A 22802-nucleotide genomic window follows, 5' to 3' on the forward strand; every position below is an offset into this window, starting at 1 on the left:
CTGTAATGATGAAAGTTTTAAACCAGCCAGTGATGAGGAGTTGTAATGGGGGGTGTGTGTGTGTGATTGTGTGTGTGTATGTGTGTGTGCATGTGTGTGTGCATGTGTGTGTGTGCATGTGATCTGTGTGGATGTGATCTGTGTGCATGTGTGTGTGTGTGTGTGTGTGTGTGTGTGCATGTGTGTGTGTGTGTGCATGTGATGTGTGTGTGTGTGTGTGTGTGTGTGCATGTGATCTCTGTGTGTGTGCGTATAGCCCCAGCTGCAGCAGCTGACAGGGGACACCTTGAGGAACGCTGTACGGGACTACTACACCGACGCACACTCTCAGTCCTTCATGGACTCTGTGCAGATGGAGGTGAGCATGATAGTGCGTCACACGTCATGGATGATGATGATGACATCATGATGGGGGTCCCGTGACCGCATTGAAGTGTCATGTGGGTTAACATGAGAAGTCTGAAACTGCAGTAGCAGCACCCACAAAAACAGTTGTCTTCAAAGATGATTGCGAAACCCCCTGAAAACGCACGCAGAAGATCGAATACGCACGTTAAAGATCCTGTAACCCATGTCAGTGTTCGGTGGGTTATGGAGACACGAAAATACCCAGCATGCATGAACCACGACAGAGTCATCGGCAAGTCGATGTTGGTCGTGTAACGGAAAGAAGAAGAAACAGAGTGTGGCTGCATGCATGGCGGGGTAAAAACGGTCGTACACATAAAAGCCCACTGGTGTACATACGAGTGAACGTGGAAGTTGCAGCCCACGAAGGAAGAAGAAGAAGAAGATTCAAAACAATATGAAAACGGGAACACTTTCTACAATATAAAGAACTCCCTATGCATGCACCAGTGACCTTTTTTTTTCTTTCTTTTTTTTTTTTCTTTTTTCTTTTTTGATTATCAGCCTCCCAGGCACAGCACCTAATGGGTAAAGGGCGGAGATTTTTTTTTTTCCAGAACTCAGAACTGCTAGTGCCTGATCCCCTTCATGTGTATAGACATGCAGAAGATCAACTACGCACGTTGAAGATCGTGTGATCCATGTTAGTGTTTGGTTGGGTTGTTTTATGGCAACAAGAACACACACCTGGCATGCATGTCCCTGAAAACGGAGTATGGCTGCCTACATGGCAGGAGTAAAAACAGTCATATACATAAATGCCCACTCGTGTATACATACCAGTGAAGATGGTAGACAGCCCACAAAGGAAAAAGAAGAAGAGAAAGAATCAAACTACTTCTTTGACTGGGAACGTTGATGTTTTAGACTTTTTTTTTGCATTCATTATCGGTTTTTTCGCTTGCTAGATTAGCGACTTCTCTTTTAGGAAGTCCATTAAGTAATTTTCTGTAATTATATTTAGATATAGCGACTTCTTCTTTTAGGAAGTTCGTTAAGTAATTTTCTGTAATTGTATTGAGATATTTGTTTCAGATTTCACCCCCCCCCCACCCCCCACCCCCCCACAACCCCCCCTCACCCCCCGACAGGATTAAAAAAAAAAGTTTTATTATCAGAAGTCCTTTCATAATGTACATATGATTATGCAAAAGCTGAAAATGTGACAGATGTGTTGTTGTTGCTGGTTTTGTTGTTGTTATTGATATAAATGATGATAATAATCATAATGATAATCATAGTAATAACAATGATAGTTAGCATTTATACAGTGCTAAATCTTGTGCAGAGACAAATCAAAGCGCTTTCACACCAGTCAGTCACACGCATGCATAACTCGAGACTGAAAAAACTTAAATCAAGGAAGAGGCCGGGAAGGGAGGCTATTTTGGGAAGAGGTTTCAAGAGCTGACCGAGGAGACCTGGCAAAGCGAAAGAGGAAGTTCATTCCAAATGCAAGGTCCAGAGACAGAGAAAGAGCGGCGGCCGACAGTGTAGTGTTTTGAATCTGGCTATGCGTAAACAGAGTGGATCCGAAGCCGATCGTAGAGAGCGAGATGGGGTGTAGCAGAGGTGAAGGCAGCCACAGAGATAGGAATGGGCAGGTTTGTGCTGAATTCATTTATAACACAGAGCTGGTGCAGATCTTGTAATAATCATGTTTATGCATGTTTAGTGATGCATGATGAAGTGTTCCTCTGTGCCTGGTCTGCGCAGTTCGCATGCTGTGGGGCAGACAACGGCACTGACGACTATCTCAGCAGAGGCCCTGACAGCCAGTCGCCGTGTGAAGTCGCCGTCCAGCACCAGGTAACACTGTCGTTTTTGAAAGAGAGACTCTCTGAAAACGGAGTATGGCTGCCTGCATGGCGGGGTAAAAACGGTCATGCACGTAAAAGCCCACTCGTGTACATACGAGTGAACGTGGGAGTTGCAGCCCATGAACCGAAGAAGAAGGAGAAGGAGGAAAAGAAAGAGACTGAGGAGATAAAATTATTCATCTGCAGTGGAGCTTTTAATTTCTACTGTCATATGATTGGTTGTGTCATACGATTGCATGAGGTTGTGTTATGGAATGTTGGAAACAGTTTAAAGGAAAATACTGCGAAGCACTGTATATTGTGAAGAAAAATACAGGTTTGACAAAAAAACATCTAAAAGAATTCAAGTACAAAGCCCAGTGAAAACAGTGTCCCCCCCTCCCCATCTCTATCTCACAGACACACACACAGACACACACCCCCCACCCACCCCCACACACCTACACCCACCCCCACCCCCACCCACATAGGTTTTTTTTTTTTTTTAAATGAGTTTTTAGTGATGAGAGAAAAGCAGAAATAGAATCAGATGCACGGATATGATGAGGAAGGTTGTTCCAGATGTGAGGAGCAGCAAAGAAAAAAGAACGTTCACCATAGGTTCTTGTATTGACGCGAGGAAGTTTCAAACGGTAACAGTCAGAGGAAGAGCGGAGATTTCTTGCGAAAATATGTTCAATATATTTTAATGAATACTGTTCTGGGGCTCCCAACCCTTTTGCTTTTTTTCCCACAAAGATAATAGGTTTTTGTCGTTTGTTGTTGTTATTGCTGTTGTTCTTCTTGTTGTTTGTTTGTTTGTAAAAACAGAATGATACCATCCCAGAGTATTTTACATTGTGTCCTCTTCCTCTCATTAGCCTTAAGTATCTTTTAACCATAAAACCATTTCCTCTTCCATTCCTATCTTCTTCACAGTCATCCCTTGAGTCAAGTCAGCCTGTGGGCCATAATCAGTATCAAGTGCACACACATCTGCAATATAACTCAGGACACAGCACAGAGCGATCAGACTTGGCAATCGTTAAATTGCAAATCCAGCGCAAGGGAAGTCACTCTTTGATGATCGATATTGGGATAAACATTGGGTTGCTTCCCTTTACACCTTGGTTTGAGACGCCAGAGAAAAATGAGATGATGGTGGTGGTGGTTGGAACAGATTGCAGGAGAATGATATCAGTTATGTGACCTGACAAATCATATTGTCAGATATATGAGACTTTTTGTTATACTAGATTGGAATAGTTACATTAATGTTTTAAGGGTAATCAATTGCGTGTGTGTGTGTGGACTATATTTTTGCTAAAATATACTGCAGGTAAAACCTGTTTGTTTTTTTAAATTATGAACAGAACTTATGTGATCATAAACGACAACCGCAGCTTGATGAAATAAGACAGCATACAGAACTAACATACTTTGCAGCCCAGTCCCTTTTAGAATTCACATGTTTTGATACTATAGTTAACACACAAAATTCTGAAGTTAAAATGTCAAAATTCTCAACCTTTCCCAGCAATCAGGGCAGTGAATTCATTTCCACTCCATCCAAGGCTCGGCATTGGAAGACAGGGCATGTTCTCTCCTTCCGCCATTTCAGCCTTCCCTAACCTAAGTCGTTTACCCATTTAACACGTGGGGGAAGGTAGGAAAGTATCAGTATCAGTAGCTCAAGAAGGCATCACTGCGTTCGGACAAATCCTTATACGCGAACACCACATCTGTCAAGCATATGCCTGACCAGCAGCGTAACCCAAAGCACTTAGTCAGGCCTTGAGAAAAAAGAAAAAAAAAGGTAGGAAAATTAGAGTGAAATGTCTTTCCCGAGGACACAGTTCTGTGCTGAAGTGGGGCCTGGAACCCTGATAAACTTGTCAGCATTGGATCAGAAGTCCAGTGCCTAACCGGTTCTGCCATGGCGCATCTCAAAATGAATATCCTTTAAATCATGAATGTCGTCGTCTGCGTGGCCATGTGTCGTAGAGTGCGTGCACAGCCGGTTTTGATTAGATCACGCCCCTTAGAGAGGCCACTGTGGCGCCGTCTTCGGTGACCTCCTGTTCTGGTAACGGTTTACAGTTGGCCGGGTTTTCTCTTGGGAGTTTTCCTTCTCTTGGAAGGACTGCCCGGGTTTGAAATCAGAGTTGTCCTTCTCCTAGACAATGTGGGTCCACCAGGCACCTTATTCCATATCATTTGGTGCACCCATGTCATTTTTAGTAATCTATACCCTTTTTTTGTTGGATGTTTTCATTTAATATTGTTGTGCAATACCCTATTGTCTTAACATGAGTATGTGTGTGTGTGTGTGTGTGTTGGGTGGGGGGGGGTAGTATATCGTCAGCTCAGTAGTATTGGGAATTCTTATTTGACTAGTTTTAATCTCTTCTTATGTTGCGCATGATTTTATGCCAGTGTTTACAATGAGCCTGTGATTGCACAACTTAATTTCCATGTGGATTAATAAAGTGTTTTTGATTTGATTTGATCTGATTAACCCCCAAAGGGAGGGCTCCCCTATTCGCCACCCGGGGGACGCGCCCCTACACCGTATAGTTCCAGCACGAGGAATCATGAATGATAAAGGTGAGGGTTGGTTGTGCAGCCCTGCGGGCCTGTGTACTTCAACCACGTTGCCGGGCACTTTGAGGACTTTGTGCGTGAAAAGCTGCTCCTGGTGGCATGTCTCGCCACCGCCTTTGCCCTCTGTCTGGTGGGTCGTTTCTCTGGTCTGTCTTCTTGGTTTCTGTCTGCCCCGTTTCTGTCTCTCTGCCTGGTTTCTGTCTGGTTTCTGTCTGTCTGGTTTCTGTCTACCCTGTCTCTGTCTGGTTTCTGTCTGTCTGGTCTCTGTCTACCCCATCTCTGTCTGGTCTCTGTCTACACCGTCTCTGTCTGGTCTCTGTCTACCCTGTCTCTGTCTGGTCTCTGTCTACCGTGTCTCTGTCTGGTTTCTGTCTACCCCGTCTCTGTCTGGTCTCTGTCTACCGTGTCTCTGTCTGGTTTCTGTCTACCCTGTCTCTGTCTGGTTTCTGTCTACCCCGTCTCTGTCTGGTTTCTGTCTACCCTGTCTCTGTCTGGTCTCTGTCTACCCTGTCTCTGTCTGGTCTCTGTCTACCCTGTCTCTGTCTGGCTTCTGTCTACCCTGTCTCTGTCTGGTCTCTGTCTACCCTGTCTCTGTCTGGTTTCTGTCTACCGTGTCTCTGTCTGGTCTCTGTCTACCCCGTCTCTGTCTGGTCTCTGTCTACCGTGTCTCTGTCTGGTTTCTGTCTACCCTGTCTCTGTCTGGTTTCTGTCTACCCCGTCTCTGTCAGGTTTCCCTGCCTGAACATGAGGACACATGGACACCACCATGGACACATTTGCCACAGACAGCAAAGCATTTTGGTTCATGGTATAGATTCTCAGTATTTTGATTAACAGTATTTTGATTCATGGTATGGTCACACCTTATTTTGATTCAAGGTATGACCACACCTTACTTTAATTAACAGTATGGATAAACCACATTTTGATTCATAGTACGGTCACACAGCGTTTTTTGTTCATGGTGCCATCACACAGCAGTTTGATTCTTGGTATGGGTAATGGCTCCTTTTGATTTACGGTATGGGGTTACACCTCACTTTGATTCACGGTTTGCTTACAAGTGGAGTGATGGCCTAGAGGTAACGCGTCCGCCTAGGAAGCAAGAGAATCCGAGCGCACTGGTTCAAATCATGGCTCAGCCGCCGATATTTTCTCCCCCTCCACTAGATCTTGAGTGGTGGTCTGGACGCTAGTCATTTGGATGAGATGATAAACCGAGGTCACGTGTGCAGCATGCACTTAGCGCACGTAAAAGAACCCACGTCGATGGGGTTGGGGGGGGGGAGGGGGGAACAAAACTGCACACAGGAAAAAAACAACAACAACAAAAAGACAAAAAGAGAAATACAATACAATACAATACCTGTGATCATTTGTATTTGTATTTCTTTTTATCACAACAGATTTTTCTGTGTGAAATTTGCGCTGTTCTCCCCAGGGAGAGCGCGTCACTATACTACAGTGCCACCCATTTTTTTGTTGTTTTTTTCCTGCGTGCAGTTTTATTTGTTTTTCCTATCAAAGTGGATTTTTATACAGAATTTTGCCAGTAACAACCCTTTTGTTGCTGTGGGTTCTTTTATGTGCGCTAAGTGCATGTTGCACACGGGACCTCGGTTTATCGTCTCATCCGAATGACTAGCGTCCAGACCACCACTCAAGGTCTAGTGAAGGGGGAGAAAATATCGGCGGCTGAGCCATGATTCGAACCAGTGTGCTCAGATTCTCTTGCTTCCTAGGCAGACGCGTTACCTCTAGGCTGTCACTCCATTTATCGTCATGTTATATTTGATGGTTTACAGTTACAAACTGTGACTATCCGTTATCACTGTTGATGTGATCCAGTTGGTAACAGACTGCTCCGGGTCCTGTGTGCAGGTAGTCCACATGCTGTGTGTGCTACTGCTGTGCTGTGCTGTGCGGGAGAGGGGCAGGAACTCTGTTGTTTGACCCACCATCACAGTTGTCAGCCACTCTCTGCCTGTCTGGAAATTTTTTTTTTTTTTTTTTTTAATTAACTTTTTGAGTGAAAAGATTGAAGCGGTGATTAGTTTTTGCTGTACTTATTTACCCTTGACTTAAAATAGGTTTTAGTATGGTGATAGCCTTGAGATGGCCTTAGTGGTTGGCGAGGCCCTAAGCACTATTCTACTTCCTCTTCGTTTGTGGGCTGCAACTCCCACGTTCACTCGTATGAACATGAGTGGGCTTTTACGTGTTTGACCGTTTTTACCCAGCCATGCAGGCAGCCATACTCAGTTGTTGTTTTTTCAGGGGTGCTAAGCAGTATAATTAGATTTGATTTAGTCACTGCCTGATGCAACAGGGCTGTGGTCAGGGCCGTCCTTATGGGCAGCATCGGCTGGTTGTCTCTGGACACCTGGCTTTGTCCAGAAGGCAGGAGGCATCGGTACTGTCCAGCTCATGTGGTGTGGATTGGTTGGTTTGCAGGATAGCTAGTGGACAGCACTGGGAATAGTTGGCTTACTCTGCCTTCATTTTCTAACTTGACTAACAGATTTCAGCACGCACCACTGACATGTACACGTATGTTGATGAAGCAGTGATATTGCAATAGTTATAGATTATTTATCACTTTAAAAATATATATATATATATATATATATATGTACACACACACACACACACACACACACACAGAGAAATAGTTCTGAGAAGTTGTTCCTGTTACCACTTTGTCAGCCTGAAGGGTAACTAAAATAATCATGATACTGTTTCCATAGAACTTGGAAGAGCACGATCCCCATGCCAGTCAGAACTGACACGAAGCTCACCCCTCATTCTGAACACTGTGTCCTAGGTAACCTACTTCAGCAATGTTCCACACCATACAGAAGACACAATCAGCCACAAAGTCAATATTACTCCTGAATAAAATATAAGATTAAAGGTAAAAGGTCCTGTTGTCTTTTACAGCCATCAAGATAGTGAATAAGCATCCACTGTGTCTATGGCTCAGCATAGGAAGGCATCTACCCAATCCTCTCCTTCTGCTGTTTTAACCCCTTCAGCACCCGAAGTCAGGTACCCATTCAAAACTGGGTTGAGTAAGGAGAATTGGTGGAAAGTGGCTTTCCATAATAACTCAACACCGTGCTCAAATCGGGGCCTCGAACCCTGATCACTGGAGAACACAGGATGAGAAGTCTGCCATGGGACCTCCGAGATACAACAACAAAAAGATTTGAGGACAAAAACACGCAATGTCAATCACAGAGACAACATTTTCCTGATCATTAACAGATTCAATGTCGAAATGAGGAGGAGACAAACACAGAAAATGAAAAAAACAAAGCATACACACACACACACACACATACATGTATACAAGCAGGCTGAAAATGAAAGGAAAGACAGACACAAAAGGAACTGCAGCATTTTCAGGAGGTTAGCACATTATTCATAACTGCTGAAAAGGTGCATGAAAATATTTATTTATTTAGACTTCTTGTGTAAAATAACACAGGGATGAAATAAATAAGTACAGCAACCACAGTCATTTCCATTTTATGTCACGACAATGCCACACCAATGTCATGATGTTCACCTGTGTGTTTATCCTTTTTTTTTCTTTGACATACGGTACATTGACATTTTTTCAGCTGAATCCAGTTTAATAGTGCGTGTGCATGTACATTGTGCACATAATAGTGCGGCAGCTGGATTATGAATTGTTATTGTATTCCCTTGTTTGAAATGTTTATTATTAATATACTAAAGCAAAACGTAGTGCCTGAATATCTTATTTAGAAAAAAAATTAGCAGTTGACTCATTTCATCATATCTATAGACATGTTATACACTTTGTTTGCTGTAATGCATTATTATACACACTGACTGCTGTTATTTTCATCATTTTACTGTAAATATCAGATCATGTTGCCTAGGTTTTTGCTGGTTGAAGAATCTGACAGAAATAGGCATGTTTGTAAGATGTATACTTTATTTCAAAATGGCACTGCATTGTTGAAATACATACTCTTTTATTTACTATGAAACCATGACATGATTGGTGTGATGTTTACTTGACTGGTGTGTGTGCATATATATATCCTCTCTCACCAGCGCACTCTTGACACCTTCTAAACATATTCAAACATATTTAATTCTTAAACATAAGCAAACACAGTATTCACCTTATTCACAAAATGGCAACAACAGTCTGTTTGTCTGTCTGTCTCTGTATGATAATCACTGAAATAAATGTCATTCATTTCAAGGTATGGCAGTGTCTTATGAATGTGATTATAAAAAAAAAAGAAGAATATCCAAAGTAAACACACACACACACACAAGCGCATGAGAACACACACAGACACAGACACACACACACACACACACACACAGCAGCAGCAGCAGTGACTGTCACATTCATGTCTGTACATTAAATGAGCATTGTAATATGCATATGTTTATACGCTTGTCTGTGCACAAAGGTTATCAGGATGGGGGGGGTGTTGAGAGCGCGGTTTGTGTAAGTACATGCGTGTTTCAAAACAAAAGTGGAATGGACGGTGATAAACAATAGAACCTCTGTACAGTGCAAAAATCTTTTCTGTGAAAAGTACAGGGACATGTACGGTGACCCTGTCAGTCAAAAATCTCACACAGACTGTCGCACATACCCCCAGCTGTCTACTTCACCTCACTGGCTTTTCACCTTACCGGCCAACAACTGACTGTAAACAGCTTCCACGGGTGTCAGTGACAGACTTTTGTAATACTGAAGACAGGTGCAACAGCCAAGTTGTTGTAACGTTGGGACTTTAAATCTGAGGGTCCTGGGTTCGAGTCTTGGTGACGGCACCTGGTGGGTAAAGGGTGGAGATTTTTCCAATCATGCGCAAGCAGATGATCAAACATGCACGTTAAAGATCCTGTAATCCATGTTGGCGTTCGGTGTGTTATGGAAACAAGAATATACCCAGCATGCACACCCCTGAAAACAGAGAATGGCTGCCTACATGGCGGGATAAAACTTGAACTGTCATACACGTAAAAGCCCACTTGTGTACATACGAGTGAACGTGGGAGTTGCAGCCCACGAACGAAGCAGAAGTAATACTGAAAAGTTTGCAGCCAGCTTCCAGGGGATGGTTAAGCAACATTTCTGACTTTATGCAGAAACTAAAAATAAAACAAAGGGAAAAAAAACTGCCAAAACACCAATACAGAAATGCGTATGGTACTTTCTCCCACCCATGAGCTTCAATTCTCAAATGTTCACACGAAGTCTGCATTTCAAGCACAGTGCAGTATTACGGACACAACAACTGCATTCAAAAACGTAAACACTGAACCCTCATCTTGTCAAAATTTAAAATAAATAAGCACAACCAATATCGGTGCAACATGACATTAAACAACTAACGCAAGTAACCTTCAACAACTGATATTAATACTGTCAAGTGATTTACAACAACTGATATTAATGTCATGCAATACAAAACAACCAATATTTATGCATGCCAAGCAGTATGAATATGTGATACATAACGACTGATATTAATGCCAAGTGACATTTGATAAAAACAAGTGATAACAATTAACATGAAATGACTGATATGAAAGTTCCCCAAAACAGGGTTTCCTGGTGCAAAAACACTTTGAAATGCCATGGATCATCCTTGTAGGACAAATACTGGCAACAAATGCAAACTTTGTAGTTTATGGTTATCAACTACCTTTTTACTCTTATTCTTTGCGGTGATGTGCGCAGACACATACGATCCGAAAAACAACTTTCTTGACCTTGGCCATTGTGGCTTGCATTTTGTAAGCTTTTTCAAGCCTCAAGAATTATTCCCGTGATTTCCAAGAGAGAGAGAGGAGTCTTTACACTTATGCGCTCTGTTAAGATTTTTACTCTAGTGTGCGTGCATGCATGCATGCATGCATGTGTGTGTGTGTGTGTGAAGAAGGAAGTACGTTCATGCACATGCACACATCTGATTGCATGCATGCATGCATGTCTATACACACACACACAAACATGGATGTAAGCATGCATGCACATCTGACTGGAACCCCACCTCCTGACAAAGAGAGAAAGAGAGGAAGACAGAATTAAAAAAAAAGAGGAGAGAGAGAGTGTTGACGTTTCGAGTTTGAAGTGTATGTAGGCATGTGTGTGCATTTGAAAACTGAACAAAAGGAAATAAAATCAATTTAAAAACAGTAAACAAAAATAAAACAAAATACAACCAAGAAAAACAAATTGCCAAATAAGAATAGAAGTGAATCATAGAGGGCATGTAATTATAGTAAGAATGAAAAGGGGCCATGTATATTCGAACTTGTGTGCGCTCATATATATCATTATATGCATACACGCTTGCACACATACGCACACACAGATACACGTGTGCACACACTCACACACACATGCACTAATTATCAGTCTCATTGGCAACATCTATGTATGCATAAACAAACTCAGCCTCTACCCTCTACACACACACACACTAAAATATACTCACATACACACATACACTTTCATACCACTCGCAGTCTCACACATGACAAGTCTCATGCCATCAAAAAACTGTGAGTGAAAGTAACGGGGAGAAATAACTACAGAGGAGAGCAGTCTACCTCAAATTACTCCAACGGTGTAAATTTTGCAAATTAATAATGTAACCATGAGGTATAGTAATGAAACACAGCCCACCATATTATTATTTCAGTGCATCCAGCTGCGGCACACAATGTCAGAATTTTGTGATATTGGCGGTATTACGTTGTTTCAACCTCTGTGATGTCAAAGCCATTTCACCACAGTGATGCGCTTGAATGAGATTTCATGGCTGCAGACGATATCTGCTCGGGCTGGGTGTGCTTTTTAGCTTAATATGACGAATCCACTGTGAGTGTGTGCAGTATCATGCATTTTTTTTTTTTATAGTGATAATTAATGTTTGTTTGCACATTTTGAAGAATTTTTTGTTTGGCTGCAAAAGTTTAAAACTGTGCTTTGAAGATCTTTAATGTCACGTAATAAAATTTAAAAAAACAAACAAAACAACAACAAAAACTAGAGACTCTCTCAACATCTTAAGCTTGGAAAATAAACAGTAGACCGTCAGTCAGCACTTCACTTGACACTTCTTGTTTTTACTGTGTGCTGAACAACCTTTAACACGTCTGTGACAAAATGTATCTGCAGCCATATACCATCAGCATTGTGGACAGCTGATACACACACACACACACACATATATATATATATATATATATGAGTCAACTTGCAATAGCAGGATAATGTACAAAACTATTGTCTGCTTTAAGTATGCACACTTTTGGTGGCAATAGAGTAATTTCCCTTGCTAGTTCAGCTTCCATTTCAGTAAGTGAATGTTTTAACACGCAATACAGTCCAATTTTGATGTAAAAATGTCTCGAATGTGACCTTTGTCAAACAAGGAGATTCTTCGTCTGCTTGATCTTGATGATTCTGCCAACAGGAATTCTGAAGACTCCACACAAAAGTGAAAATAGTGGCCACAGTGATGAAGAAGACTGCATAAAAACAATGCCAGTGCCAGATTTTGCTGTTGTTGCGAGCACAAGTAAACAGACTGAACGTGGAAAGGTTGTGGGTGTTTGATGCTCGTGTCATGCTCATAACAACTGCTGTTTTCCCAAGATGTCAGCTAAAAACCATTCATGCACTAAACCTACAAACAGCACTGTGAAACTTGGCATCCTTTTTTTCTTATCATGTACACAAAATTTGGTGATGACTGGGCTTTGTTCGGCTTGCAGTGCAGGTTGTCTTTTAAATATTTTTTAATACACAATTAGTGATTTTCTTGATTGAAATTTCTTCAGAGTAGAATCAGGCTGTCAGGCAGATAAGGCTGAAGCAGGGCCAGTCACAATAGCGGAGTGGAGTGGCGGCCTAGTCTACACATGTCCACCATGAAAGCAAGAGATTCTGAGCACACGGGATGAAATCCAACACCCACCAGTATTTTCTCTCCCTCCGCTAGACCCTGAGAGGTGGTCTGATGCGCTTAGTGAACGTTAAAGAACCAACAACAGCTGTAAGTGTGGTCCCCGGCAAAATTATGCAGTAAAATCCACTTCAATAAGAAAACAAGTATGCTTGAGCGCAACCCAAATTTCATACAAAGAAATATGTTGTGACAGAGTAACAAAGAAATATGTTGTGACAAAGACTAATACCATACTAAACTCAAGCAGCCTAAATTTCATACCAAGAAAAATGTTGTGACAAAGACTAATACCATATTAAACTCAAGCAGCCTAAATTTCATACAAAGAAGTATGTTGTGACAAAGAGTAATACTATACTAAACTCAAGCAGCCTAAATTTCATACAAAGAAATATGTTGTGACAAAGACTAATACCATACTAAACTCAAGCAGCCTAAATTTCATACAAAGAAATATGTTGTGACAAAGAGTAATACAATACTAAACTCAAGAAGCCTAAGTTTCATACAAAGAAATATGTTGTGACAAAGGCTAATACAATACAATACAAACATCATAGAGCACTGACTGGGGCAACAGACAGATGACTGCAACACAGTGGGTTGTGTGTGTGTGTGTGAACCCCACCACAGGCTATGTATCACTGTCTGACCACAAGCCACCTACACACACCTGGGCTCATACAGCCAAGCACTGTCCACTTCCATGCAGACTTACTTCTTTGACAGCGTTCCTGGAATTTCTCGACCAACACTGCAGGGGTGAGCAGCTGTCTGGGGTCAGAGGTCAAGGTTACTGACAGCTGGAAGGTCATGGGATCAATCCCCATCAAAAACCTAACATCACTGAGGGACCTTCTTCTTCTTCTTCTTCTTCGTTCATGGGCTGCAACTCCCACGTTCATTCGTACACATACACGAGTGGGCTTTTGCGTGTATGACTTTTTACCCTGCCATGTAGGCAGCCGTACTCTGTTTTCAGGGGTGTGCATGCTGGGTATGTTCTTGTTTCCATAACTGTTTTTACCCTGCCATGTAGGCAGCCATACTCCGTTTTCGGGGGTGTGCATGCTGGGTATGTTCTTGTTTCCATAACCCACCGAACACCGACATGGATAACAGGATCTTTTACGTGCGTATTTGATCTTTCTGCTTGCATAAACACACGAAGGGGGTTCAGGCACTAGCAGGTCTGCACACATGTGGACCTGGGAGATCGGAAAAATCTCTACCCTCTACCCACCAGGCGCCGTTAACGAGCTTCGAACCCGGGACCCTTATACTGAATGTCAAACTCGGCTATTGCGCCCATCACTGAGGGATCATTTAGCCTTGACCAACCATGCATGGCCACATCAACGTGTGCTGTGGGTTAAAAATGAGGAGACTGAAACTGCAGTAACAACACACATACAAAACTTGACAGCAATGAAACAATCACCACAAAAAATCAGTGCAAATGAAAAATGAGGTGTTGGAAGCAAAACAAAAAATCATGAACAAAAAAACTTACTATACAAACAGCACTCAAAAATAATACCAATACAGTGAGTTACTCATGCCTGTAAAACCTTAAGAGTTACAATATCATTTCTAATCTTTATTTTCAAAAAAATAATGACTTGTTCTTGTGTAACTTTTGCTTAAATACTGTTGCAATATAAACACTGGCAACCCAAATATCACAAAGATGCTGAAACATTTCATTAATTAGAATTGAAGTCTCTTCACATCTTCACTCTTCGTTTTCTTTTCACTTTCCTTTCACATTGCACTCAGCCACCCAGAGAATGAACAACAATCATCAACACGAAACACAGGATTCATGCTAGTTGGCATACACATACTGTTCCTCACATTCACTCTCGCACACACACACACATACACACACACAAACACACACACTTAGTTATTCACATCTATGTAGACACTCATGCCCACACCCCATCCCCATGTATTCCTCACACACACACAAACACACACACACACTCTTAGTTATTCACATCTACACACTCATGTCCACACACTCCCCATATGTTCCTCGCACACACACACACCACACACACACACCCTCACATACTCAGTCACTCACATTCCTACACACTCATGTCCACACCCTCCCCCCCCTGCCAGCAACCTACCCATGCTCACAACCACTTGGCCCCCCCACCCCCTCACCACCACTCCTCTCCACCCACACAGCCCCCCATCCCCAGCATCACGGCACCCAGTTGAAGATCATGTTAAAGTTCCTCTCCCGGTGGGCCTTGTTGGGGTCTCCTGGGATCTGGAAGCAGTCTACGGGGAAGGCGCCGATGGTCCTGTTGTACAGGTTCAGACTCAGGTCTGTGCAGCCAAGAAGCTGGGTCTGAGCCTCGTTGTGCTCGTTCACCCGAAACGTCATGTTGAAGAAGTGTACGCACACGTCGGCCACCTTGGGCACCGAACCCAGGCACAGCATGGGGGACTTGTCCGCTGCAACATGATCACCGCATTGGGTGTGATAGGGTCACTTACTGCCATCGGTGTTATTCGGTTACTGTCGTCATTGTTGTTATCATTACTATTATGTTATGACAATCACCATCATGCCGTTGTTGTTATTCGGTTACTGTCGTTGTTGTTGTTATCATTACTAACATGTTATGACAATCACCATCATGCCATTGTTGTTATTCAGTTACTGTTGTTGTTGTTGTTATCACTACTATTGTGTTATGATAATCACTGTCATGTCATTGTTCTTATTCAGTTACTGTCGTTGTTGTTGTTATCATTACAACTATGTTATGACAATCACCATCATGCTATTGTTGTTATTCAGTTACTGTCGTTGTTGTTATCATTACTAACATGTTATGACAATCACCATCATGCCGTTGTTGTTATTCAGTTACTGTCATTGTTGTTATCATTACTATTATTATGACAATCACCATCATGCCGTTGATGTTATTCAGTTACTGTCATTGTTGTTATTACAATTAATAATAATAATAAATAATAATAATAATGGTATTTATATAGCGCTGCATCTTGTGCAGAGACAAATCAAAGCGCTTTCGCACCAGTCATTCACACACATGCATAACTATAAAACTGGAGAAACTGAAGACAAGGAAGAGGCAGGGAAGGGAGGCTATTTTGGGAAGAGGTGGGTTTTAAGGCCAGACTTGAAAGAGCTGAGTGTGGAGATTTGACGAAGCGAAAGAGGAAGTTCATTCCAATTACAAGGTCCAGAGGGTATGCGTAGACAGAGTGGATCCGAAGCCGATCGTAGTGAGCGAGATGGAGTGTAGAGGTGAAGGCAGCCACAGAGTTCAATTATGTTATGACAATCACCATCATGCCATTGTTGTTATTCAGTTACTGTCGTTGTTGTTGTTATCATTATAATTATGTTATAACAATCACCATCATGCCGTTGTTGTTATTCAGTTACTATCATTGTCATCATTACTATCATGTTATGACTATCACCATAAGAAACCAGTACTGACTTGAATATAACACTGCACACTTTCAACTGTACCATAGTCACTGTGCACTGACTATCTATATCCTTATTGCGCCATATCAAAGTCATTGTGCACAGTGCACAGAAGGAGCAGGCCAACAAACTGGTGTCATACGATGAAATCAAGACAATCATCAAGGCACAGCAAGGAATAAAGTGGCACCTCCAGCACCCCAAATATAACCCAGAAGACAGATACCATTTGCTGGAACGATAGGAACAGGTCAAGATCTTCCGCCTGAGGACTGGACACAACCGTCTGCTCTACCACATGCACACAAAATTTGGCAATGGACAGAGTAGAGAGTGCCCTTGTGGTGAGGGACCAATGACAACCGACCACATCCTTCAAGACTGTACGACACATGCAGCATCCAGGAGGAAGTACTGGTCAACACACACAGCAGTGGAAGCCAAGCTGTACGGCACCCTGGAGGAGCTGCGATGGACGGCAGCCTTCATCGAGGACACCAGGCTGCTCATCTAACCGGAGGCGAACGAGGAAGAAGAAGAAAGTCATTGTGCATTTACAAATTTTACGTACCGCACCATATTACCACACACAAACTGGTTGTGAGAATAAAATCAACTGGAGTGGTGGCCTGGAGATAAGGCACAAGACTAGGAAGAAAGTGTCCACACGTTCGAGTCTCGCACATATCAAGATTTTTACTCCCCCTCTTCCACTAGACATTGAGCGGTGGTATGCATGTTAGTCTTTCGGAAGAGACAAAAAACTGAGGTTTAATGTGCAGCAAGCACTTAGTGCATGCACAAGAACCCATAAAAAAACTTTTTTGTCTGGCAAACTTCTGTAGAAAAATTAACTCTGACAGTAAACAGTATGCATAAATTTACAGACAAAAAGACAAAAAGAGTGATGCCAGATTACTCAAATGCACTCTTCCCATGGAGAGCAGCCCGAAATCCACACAGAGATATTAGCTGTTGCTGAAGTATACAAACAATAAGCATCAAATTAAAACCAATTCCAGGCATTAATGTTTTTATCACAAGGCATGATCATGGCCTTTTGTCAATAAATGTTCATGTCATTAAAATGCTCAGGTCATATCAGCCAACATGCCTGTCAGTCCCGTGGAATTATCACTCAAGTCTTTCTAACACTGCTGCCGGGGTGATTCTTCTCACTGTAGCATTGAACAGTAAATTATCAAAAACAAAACTTCCCAATCCATCAAGTTATAACTGACATTGTGACAAACACCGATGTGGTGCAGTCTGTACCAGTTAAGGCAACCTTCTCTGTGTGAGAAATCTCTTTCAGCTGAAACCACAGTGGCTGTGCAAGGTTCATATCAATCAATGCCATCCACCCAGTTCTATACACACCTGTGATGAGGGCTTTGTGGATGAGTTTTCCATCCATGAAAAACTTTAAGTCCAGTTCCTGAAAGAAAGCAGCATGCAATGATTAATTCTCAATTCAATCAAACTTCAGGATGGGTATGCTGAATGCACAAACATTTCTAACAAAGTCAGTGACAAGATAGCATTTATATCTTACTCTTAGATTGTTCAATAATACATTAAAATAAATAATCTTAAAAAGTATATATGGATAACACAAAAAAGTTTAAAACAGAGAACAAATTTGAAAACTGAATAAATGGGAAAAAAAATCACATGATCTACAGATATATATATATATAATAATATGTGTGTGTGTGTGTGTGTGTGTGTGTGTGTGTGTGTGTGTGTGTGTGTTTACATGTTACATTTGTACCTCACAAGATTTACTTCCCATTGCAGAGCCTTTCCTTGTTTCCTTTTTTAACAGCTGTGTGCTGGTTGCAGCAAGCACAAAAAGTAAGGTTTTCTTTCTGCTTCACACAGTGACATAGGATTATATGTCAGTGCACTGCAACCTAACGTTACATAACCAAGACTTTACACTTCTGAGCAGATTTAACTTTTCTTCTTCCAATAATTTTTATTCAGACAAAGGTTTACAGAATTTAACATAATCTATACACTGGGAAGTAAAGATGGAATACCACCCTGAACAGTGAGCATTTAACATCAAAATAGCAGAACAATAAATGTTCACCACAATATCGATTCCAGGTGATATTACACAGGTTATTGCTGTGCAATGTGTTCACATGCTGCCCACTTATGAAAAAAGACTACTACAAAGCAACAAACTAAAGAACTCTCTATCCCCACCCCTACCCCAGTCTCATTCCCTCCAACCCCATGCACATAGTGAGAGCCTTAGATTCAAACATTCATTTGTAAATATGATTATAATCAAAGATATCAAATTTCATGATGATATGATATACCAATGCCCTTTTTTTTTTTTTTTTTTTTTTTTTTTGAGGGGGTGGGGGCCTCCAATAACCATGGACAACGTAAAGCAAAAAAACACACACAAAAAACAAGAACAAAGCATCTAACAAGATCATCAACAAGTTGTCTACACTGAAGTTTTTCTTTCCTGAAATAGAAACATTTTGAAAGCTGATTTAAAGGAAGATACTACAGTCCGACAAACATTTTTGGGAAGGTGCTGTCTGGAGTCTGTGTTCATTGTGCAGTTCTGGCACTAAACATACAGGTCTCCCTTAAGTTGTAACTGGCTTTTAACAAGGCCTGACCAGCACTTTGGGTTCATGCAAAGATTAGGCATCTGCTCTTTGATGGTTTGTTTGTTCTTAGCAGATGTGACAGTGGTATAGCATATATGGGGATCAATCCCCATTGTTTGACATCCTCAAACTAAAACTAAAACTGTTACAGCTGAAAACCTACGTACTGGACGGATTTTATTGTTTGGGGGTTTATTTGTTTTTTTGGTAGCAATACACTACAGAGAGGGCTGTTGTATTAAATCTTTGTCTCCACATATCCAGTGTCCAGCCAAGTGTTCTAATTCTTAGCCCACTACAGTAGGTATCCTAAAAGACCTTTACTCATTGAGTCCACCATAACTTAAGACCTTTTTCAGTTTTTGTCACATTCTGAATTATTCAGTGTTACGCTTGACTTCACCAACACTTTATATATGCATATATATATATATATATATATATATATATATATACAGATAGATAGATAAAGATATAATACAACAGAAAAATTGACATGCAACTGCAAGTAGTTAAAAACAAGTAAAGGATACATTTGAATGAAAATATAACAAATTTTACATGATGACATTATCAAAGGTTAGGTTAACAAACCGACATAATTGGTAACCATCAATCATGTTCATGTCACCAAAAGAAATAACAATAAATCACCCATAAAACATACATACATGAGTTTTGGAAATGAAGGTGAAGTTGGAGCAGGCAGTAGAGTTCAGATGCAGCCTCTTGTTGCTGACAGGGGAACAGCAGACACAGTAGCGCTCGAAACAGTCACAGTACCCAAACTTCAGAGGCATGCTGTAGGTGAAGTTGGCCGTCCTGTTGCGAGAACTGACCAGAATCGGCCCGTCCAGATTAAGGGGGTCCACTTTGTTCAGAAACTGAGTTTCTTTCATGATGTCACCAATGTCTTCAAACGACACCGTCAGGTTCCATTTCCGAGGCACAAACACAAGGCGTGCAGCTTGCCGTGTGAGAACACCTAAATGTTCTAACGTTTTGTTTTTTATCTTCTCTATTGCCACAGTCTTGTTCAGAAGCTTGCCACCTAGTTCATCAGTTCTGTTCTTGATCAAACCGCCCGAGTCCTTTTCGGGTGTTTTGCTGATATGTTCAGCCTCCATTGCCTTTGTATCATTACCATTATTCACCACAGTGAAGTTCTTGTGTTTGCTATGATCAACCAACTGAAGCTGCGGAGATCCTAGAACATTCATCACAAGTGCATCTTGACGCCCATTGGGAGGCTGTGTTGTAACATACTTCCCTGTCACACTCACAGAGTTCTTTGGACTTTTCGTAAGAGGATGATGTTTTAACTGCCCAGGGAATAGCATATCATCTGGGGGAAAAACAAGAAAAACAAAACAATAAATTTAAAGTGTAGCATAACAGCATGAGAAACTCAGAAAGACAGACAAGAGCCAGGCAGACACATTGGATACAAACAGATCACCACTATCTCTCACAACGTCAGGCACCCAAGAGATAAGAAAAGTAACAACCAAGTCAGCCACAAGGGTTCTTTAGGTCTACTAAAGCTACAAGAGTGAGAGAGAAAGAGAAATAGAGAAGAGAAAGAGAATTTATAACATTATATACAATAAAAATTCAACTGCTGATCTTCATAAATTGTAAGGTCAAATTTGTCTTCATGCATTGTATATATACAATTGTGTTGTTACTGTGATTTTGCTTCTGGGATTCTGACACAGTTGAGCAAGACTACCAAGAGCCAGTAGTGAGTTTGATTCCCCAGTGTACAACTAAAACCTACCCTGATGACTGCCCATATGAACAGACAGTCATTCGGGTAACAGTGATATGGAGTTCAACATATCCCTCTCCATGTTCTGCCAGCTAAATCAATATACAAGTAATAGCACATGACATATCAGTTTACTCTTTCATTTGCTTTTGGACTTCATCCCCTGGAGCATAAACCACCTAGACAAGTGCAGCTGTTACATGAAAACTGAAAGACTTGAATTTCAGTGGTTCTGTATTTAAACATGCATATACTAGTGTTTGTATGAAAACACACACACACACACACACACACACAGAGTGAGAGAGAGAGAGAGAGAGAGAGCAAAATGAGAGAGAGAGCAAAATGAGAGAGAGAGAGAAAGAATTGAGGAACAAGTAGCACTCTTTTGTTCTTTCTTTACAAAAATAGTCCCAGCACCATAAAAATCATGGTAATGTGTGTGTGTGTGTGTGTGTGTTCGTGTGTGTGTGTGTGTGTGTGTGTGTGTGTGTGTGTGTTTAAGTGAGTGAGAGAGTGTTCCATGATGTTATGCACATGAATAGATCTTGATGTCTTCTCTTTTACGCTTTCACTGTCATGATTCTTGCTTTGTAAGTTTCAAAGTTTTGACTTTTAATGATTATCATTATCGTTGTTATTGCGCACTATTATTGTATACATTCCTACCCAAGAACGACCATACTATTCAGCACAGCTATGGAACTGCCATACATGAGCTAGGGATCTATCAAGCAGAGTTCATCGAAATGGGAGAGTATCAAGCTGGCTCATCCCCCTCCGCCAACACCCCAATCACCTTATATGTCCATCCTAAATGAAAGTAGGTTGGCAATTACAAGTCAGGTTGTGTTTTCTCCTCGTTTCCAGTTGATATATTTTCATATGCGCGATATTTCTAACTGATCAATTGTGCTCGTGTGTGACGTGTCTTTCAATCTTTTTGTCCGTCTATTTATCCGCCTATGAAGAGTGTATGTGGATGCATGTCAGCTGTGTATGAACAAAATTATGAACACTAATCATTACCTTTCTGTGGCAATAAAGACAGCAAGTAAATCATGCTGACAAAAGATACAGCCAACAAAAGAATAAAGACACGTTTTCGGAATCGAAAACCTGCCATGATGTATGATGTTTGTGTCACGTGATCAATCTTGGAGTGTTCTCCCTTAGTAACACATCTTTCTTTCTTTCTTTCTTTTTATTTTATTTTATTTTATTTTTATTTTTTTTCCCCAAGGACAACAGGTGGTGAAAACGACAAATGTTATGTCAACATTTGTGTGTGTGTGTGTGTGTGTGTGTGTGTGTGTGTGTGTGTGTGTGTGTGTGTGTGTGCGAGGGGGTGAGGGGGTGGGGGGGCGGGAGAGAGGGGAGTGGAGGTCTTCCAAGAGTTGAAAATCAGATTCAGATTTCTTCGGTTTTTTTAAAGCAAGGAATAAAAATCAAGTGGGATTGTGAGAAACTGCTCAGAACACTTCACTGGCTTCCACTGAAGGCGAGAATTCAATATAAAATCGCTTGTCTCTGCTTTCAGTGCCTCTTTCACAACTGGCAATAATCATGCCACCGTATCTTTCAGATTCTATCCATACCATCCTTCTGGGTCATTGCGCTCTCTTAACACCTCTCTGCAAACAGTTCCTGGGTTCTCCCTTGAGACTTTTGGCGTGGAAAACTCAGTTTCCTCGATCTTTGGTCCCACGTAATCAAACTATCTGGAACTCTTTGCCTGTGTCCCTCAGAAAAACATAATTAAGCCACCGTATCTTTCAGATCCTATCCATACCATCCTTCTGGGTCATTGCGCTCTCTTAACACCTCTCTGCAAATAGTTCCTCAGTTCTCTCTTGAGACTTTTGTCTGGAAAACTTTCCTCAGTCGATCTTTGGTCCCACGTGATCATACTATCTGGAACTCTTTGCCCGTGTCCCTCAGAAAAACATAAATAAGCCATCGTATCTTTCAGATCCAATCCACACCATCCTTAATTCTGGGTCATTGCGCTCTCTTAACGCCTCTCTGCAAACAGTTCCTCGGTTCTCTCTTAAGACTTTTGGCTAGAAAACTTTCCTCGATCTTTGGTCCCACGTAATCATACTT

At 41.5% G+C, this 22802-nt stretch overlaps 2 protein-coding genes across 2 annotated transcripts in view; one reads left to right on the forward strand and one right to left on the reverse strand.

Moving 5' to 3' along the window:
- Positions 1–8839, forward strand: part of LOC143299336 (CD9 antigen-like) — a 21585-nt gene extending 12746 nt beyond the window's left edge. The window contains exons 5-8 of the mRNA XM_076612478.1: positions 257–358; positions 2125–2217; positions 4834–4941; positions 6693–8839. Of these exons, the coding sequence (XP_076468593.1) occupies positions 257–358; positions 2125–2217; positions 4834–4941; positions 6693–6764 (375 nt within the window). The 3' untranslated portion in view covers positions 6765–8839. The remainder of the gene's footprint in view (positions 1–256; positions 359–2124; positions 2218–4833; positions 4942–6692) is intronic.
- Positions 8840–15008: 6169 nt separating this feature from the next.
- Positions 15009–21835, reverse strand: LOC143279365 (uncharacterized). Its single transcript, XM_076583388.1, has 4 exons — positions 21726–21835; positions 19597–20270; positions 17664–17721; positions 15009–15268 (listed from the first exon to the last, which is right to left on the reverse strand). Exons 1-4 carry the CDS (start codon positions 21820–21822, stop codon positions 15012–15014), a joined length of 1086 nt encoding a protein of 361 aa, XP_076439503.1. The 5' UTR covers positions 21823–21835; the 3' UTR covers positions 15009–15011.
- Positions 21836–22802: the final 967 nt, after the last annotated feature.

This window comes from Babylonia areolata, chromosome 2 (genome assembly GCF_041734735.1).
Source record: "Babylonia areolata isolate BAREFJ2019XMU chromosome 2, ASM4173473v1, whole genome shotgun sequence".
Taxonomy (NCBI): Eukaryota; Metazoa; Mollusca; class Gastropoda; order Neogastropoda; family Buccinidae; genus Babylonia; species Babylonia areolata.

Bases quoted from the DNA above. Each gene is read 5' to 3' on its own strand.
- LOC143279365 (XM_076583388.1), bottom strand. From the start codon at position 21,822: ATGGCAGGTTTTCGATTCCGAAAACGTGTCTTTATTCTTTTGTTGGCT. The intron at 20,271-21,725 runs GTAATGATTAGT...TTTTTCCCCCAG, and splicing joins GTCTTTATTGCCACAGAAAG to ATGATATGCTATTCCCTGGG. The intron at 17,722-19,596 runs GTATGTATGTTT...GCTTTCTTTCAG, and splicing joins CCTTCATTTCCAAAACTCAT to GAACTGGACTTAAAGTTTTT.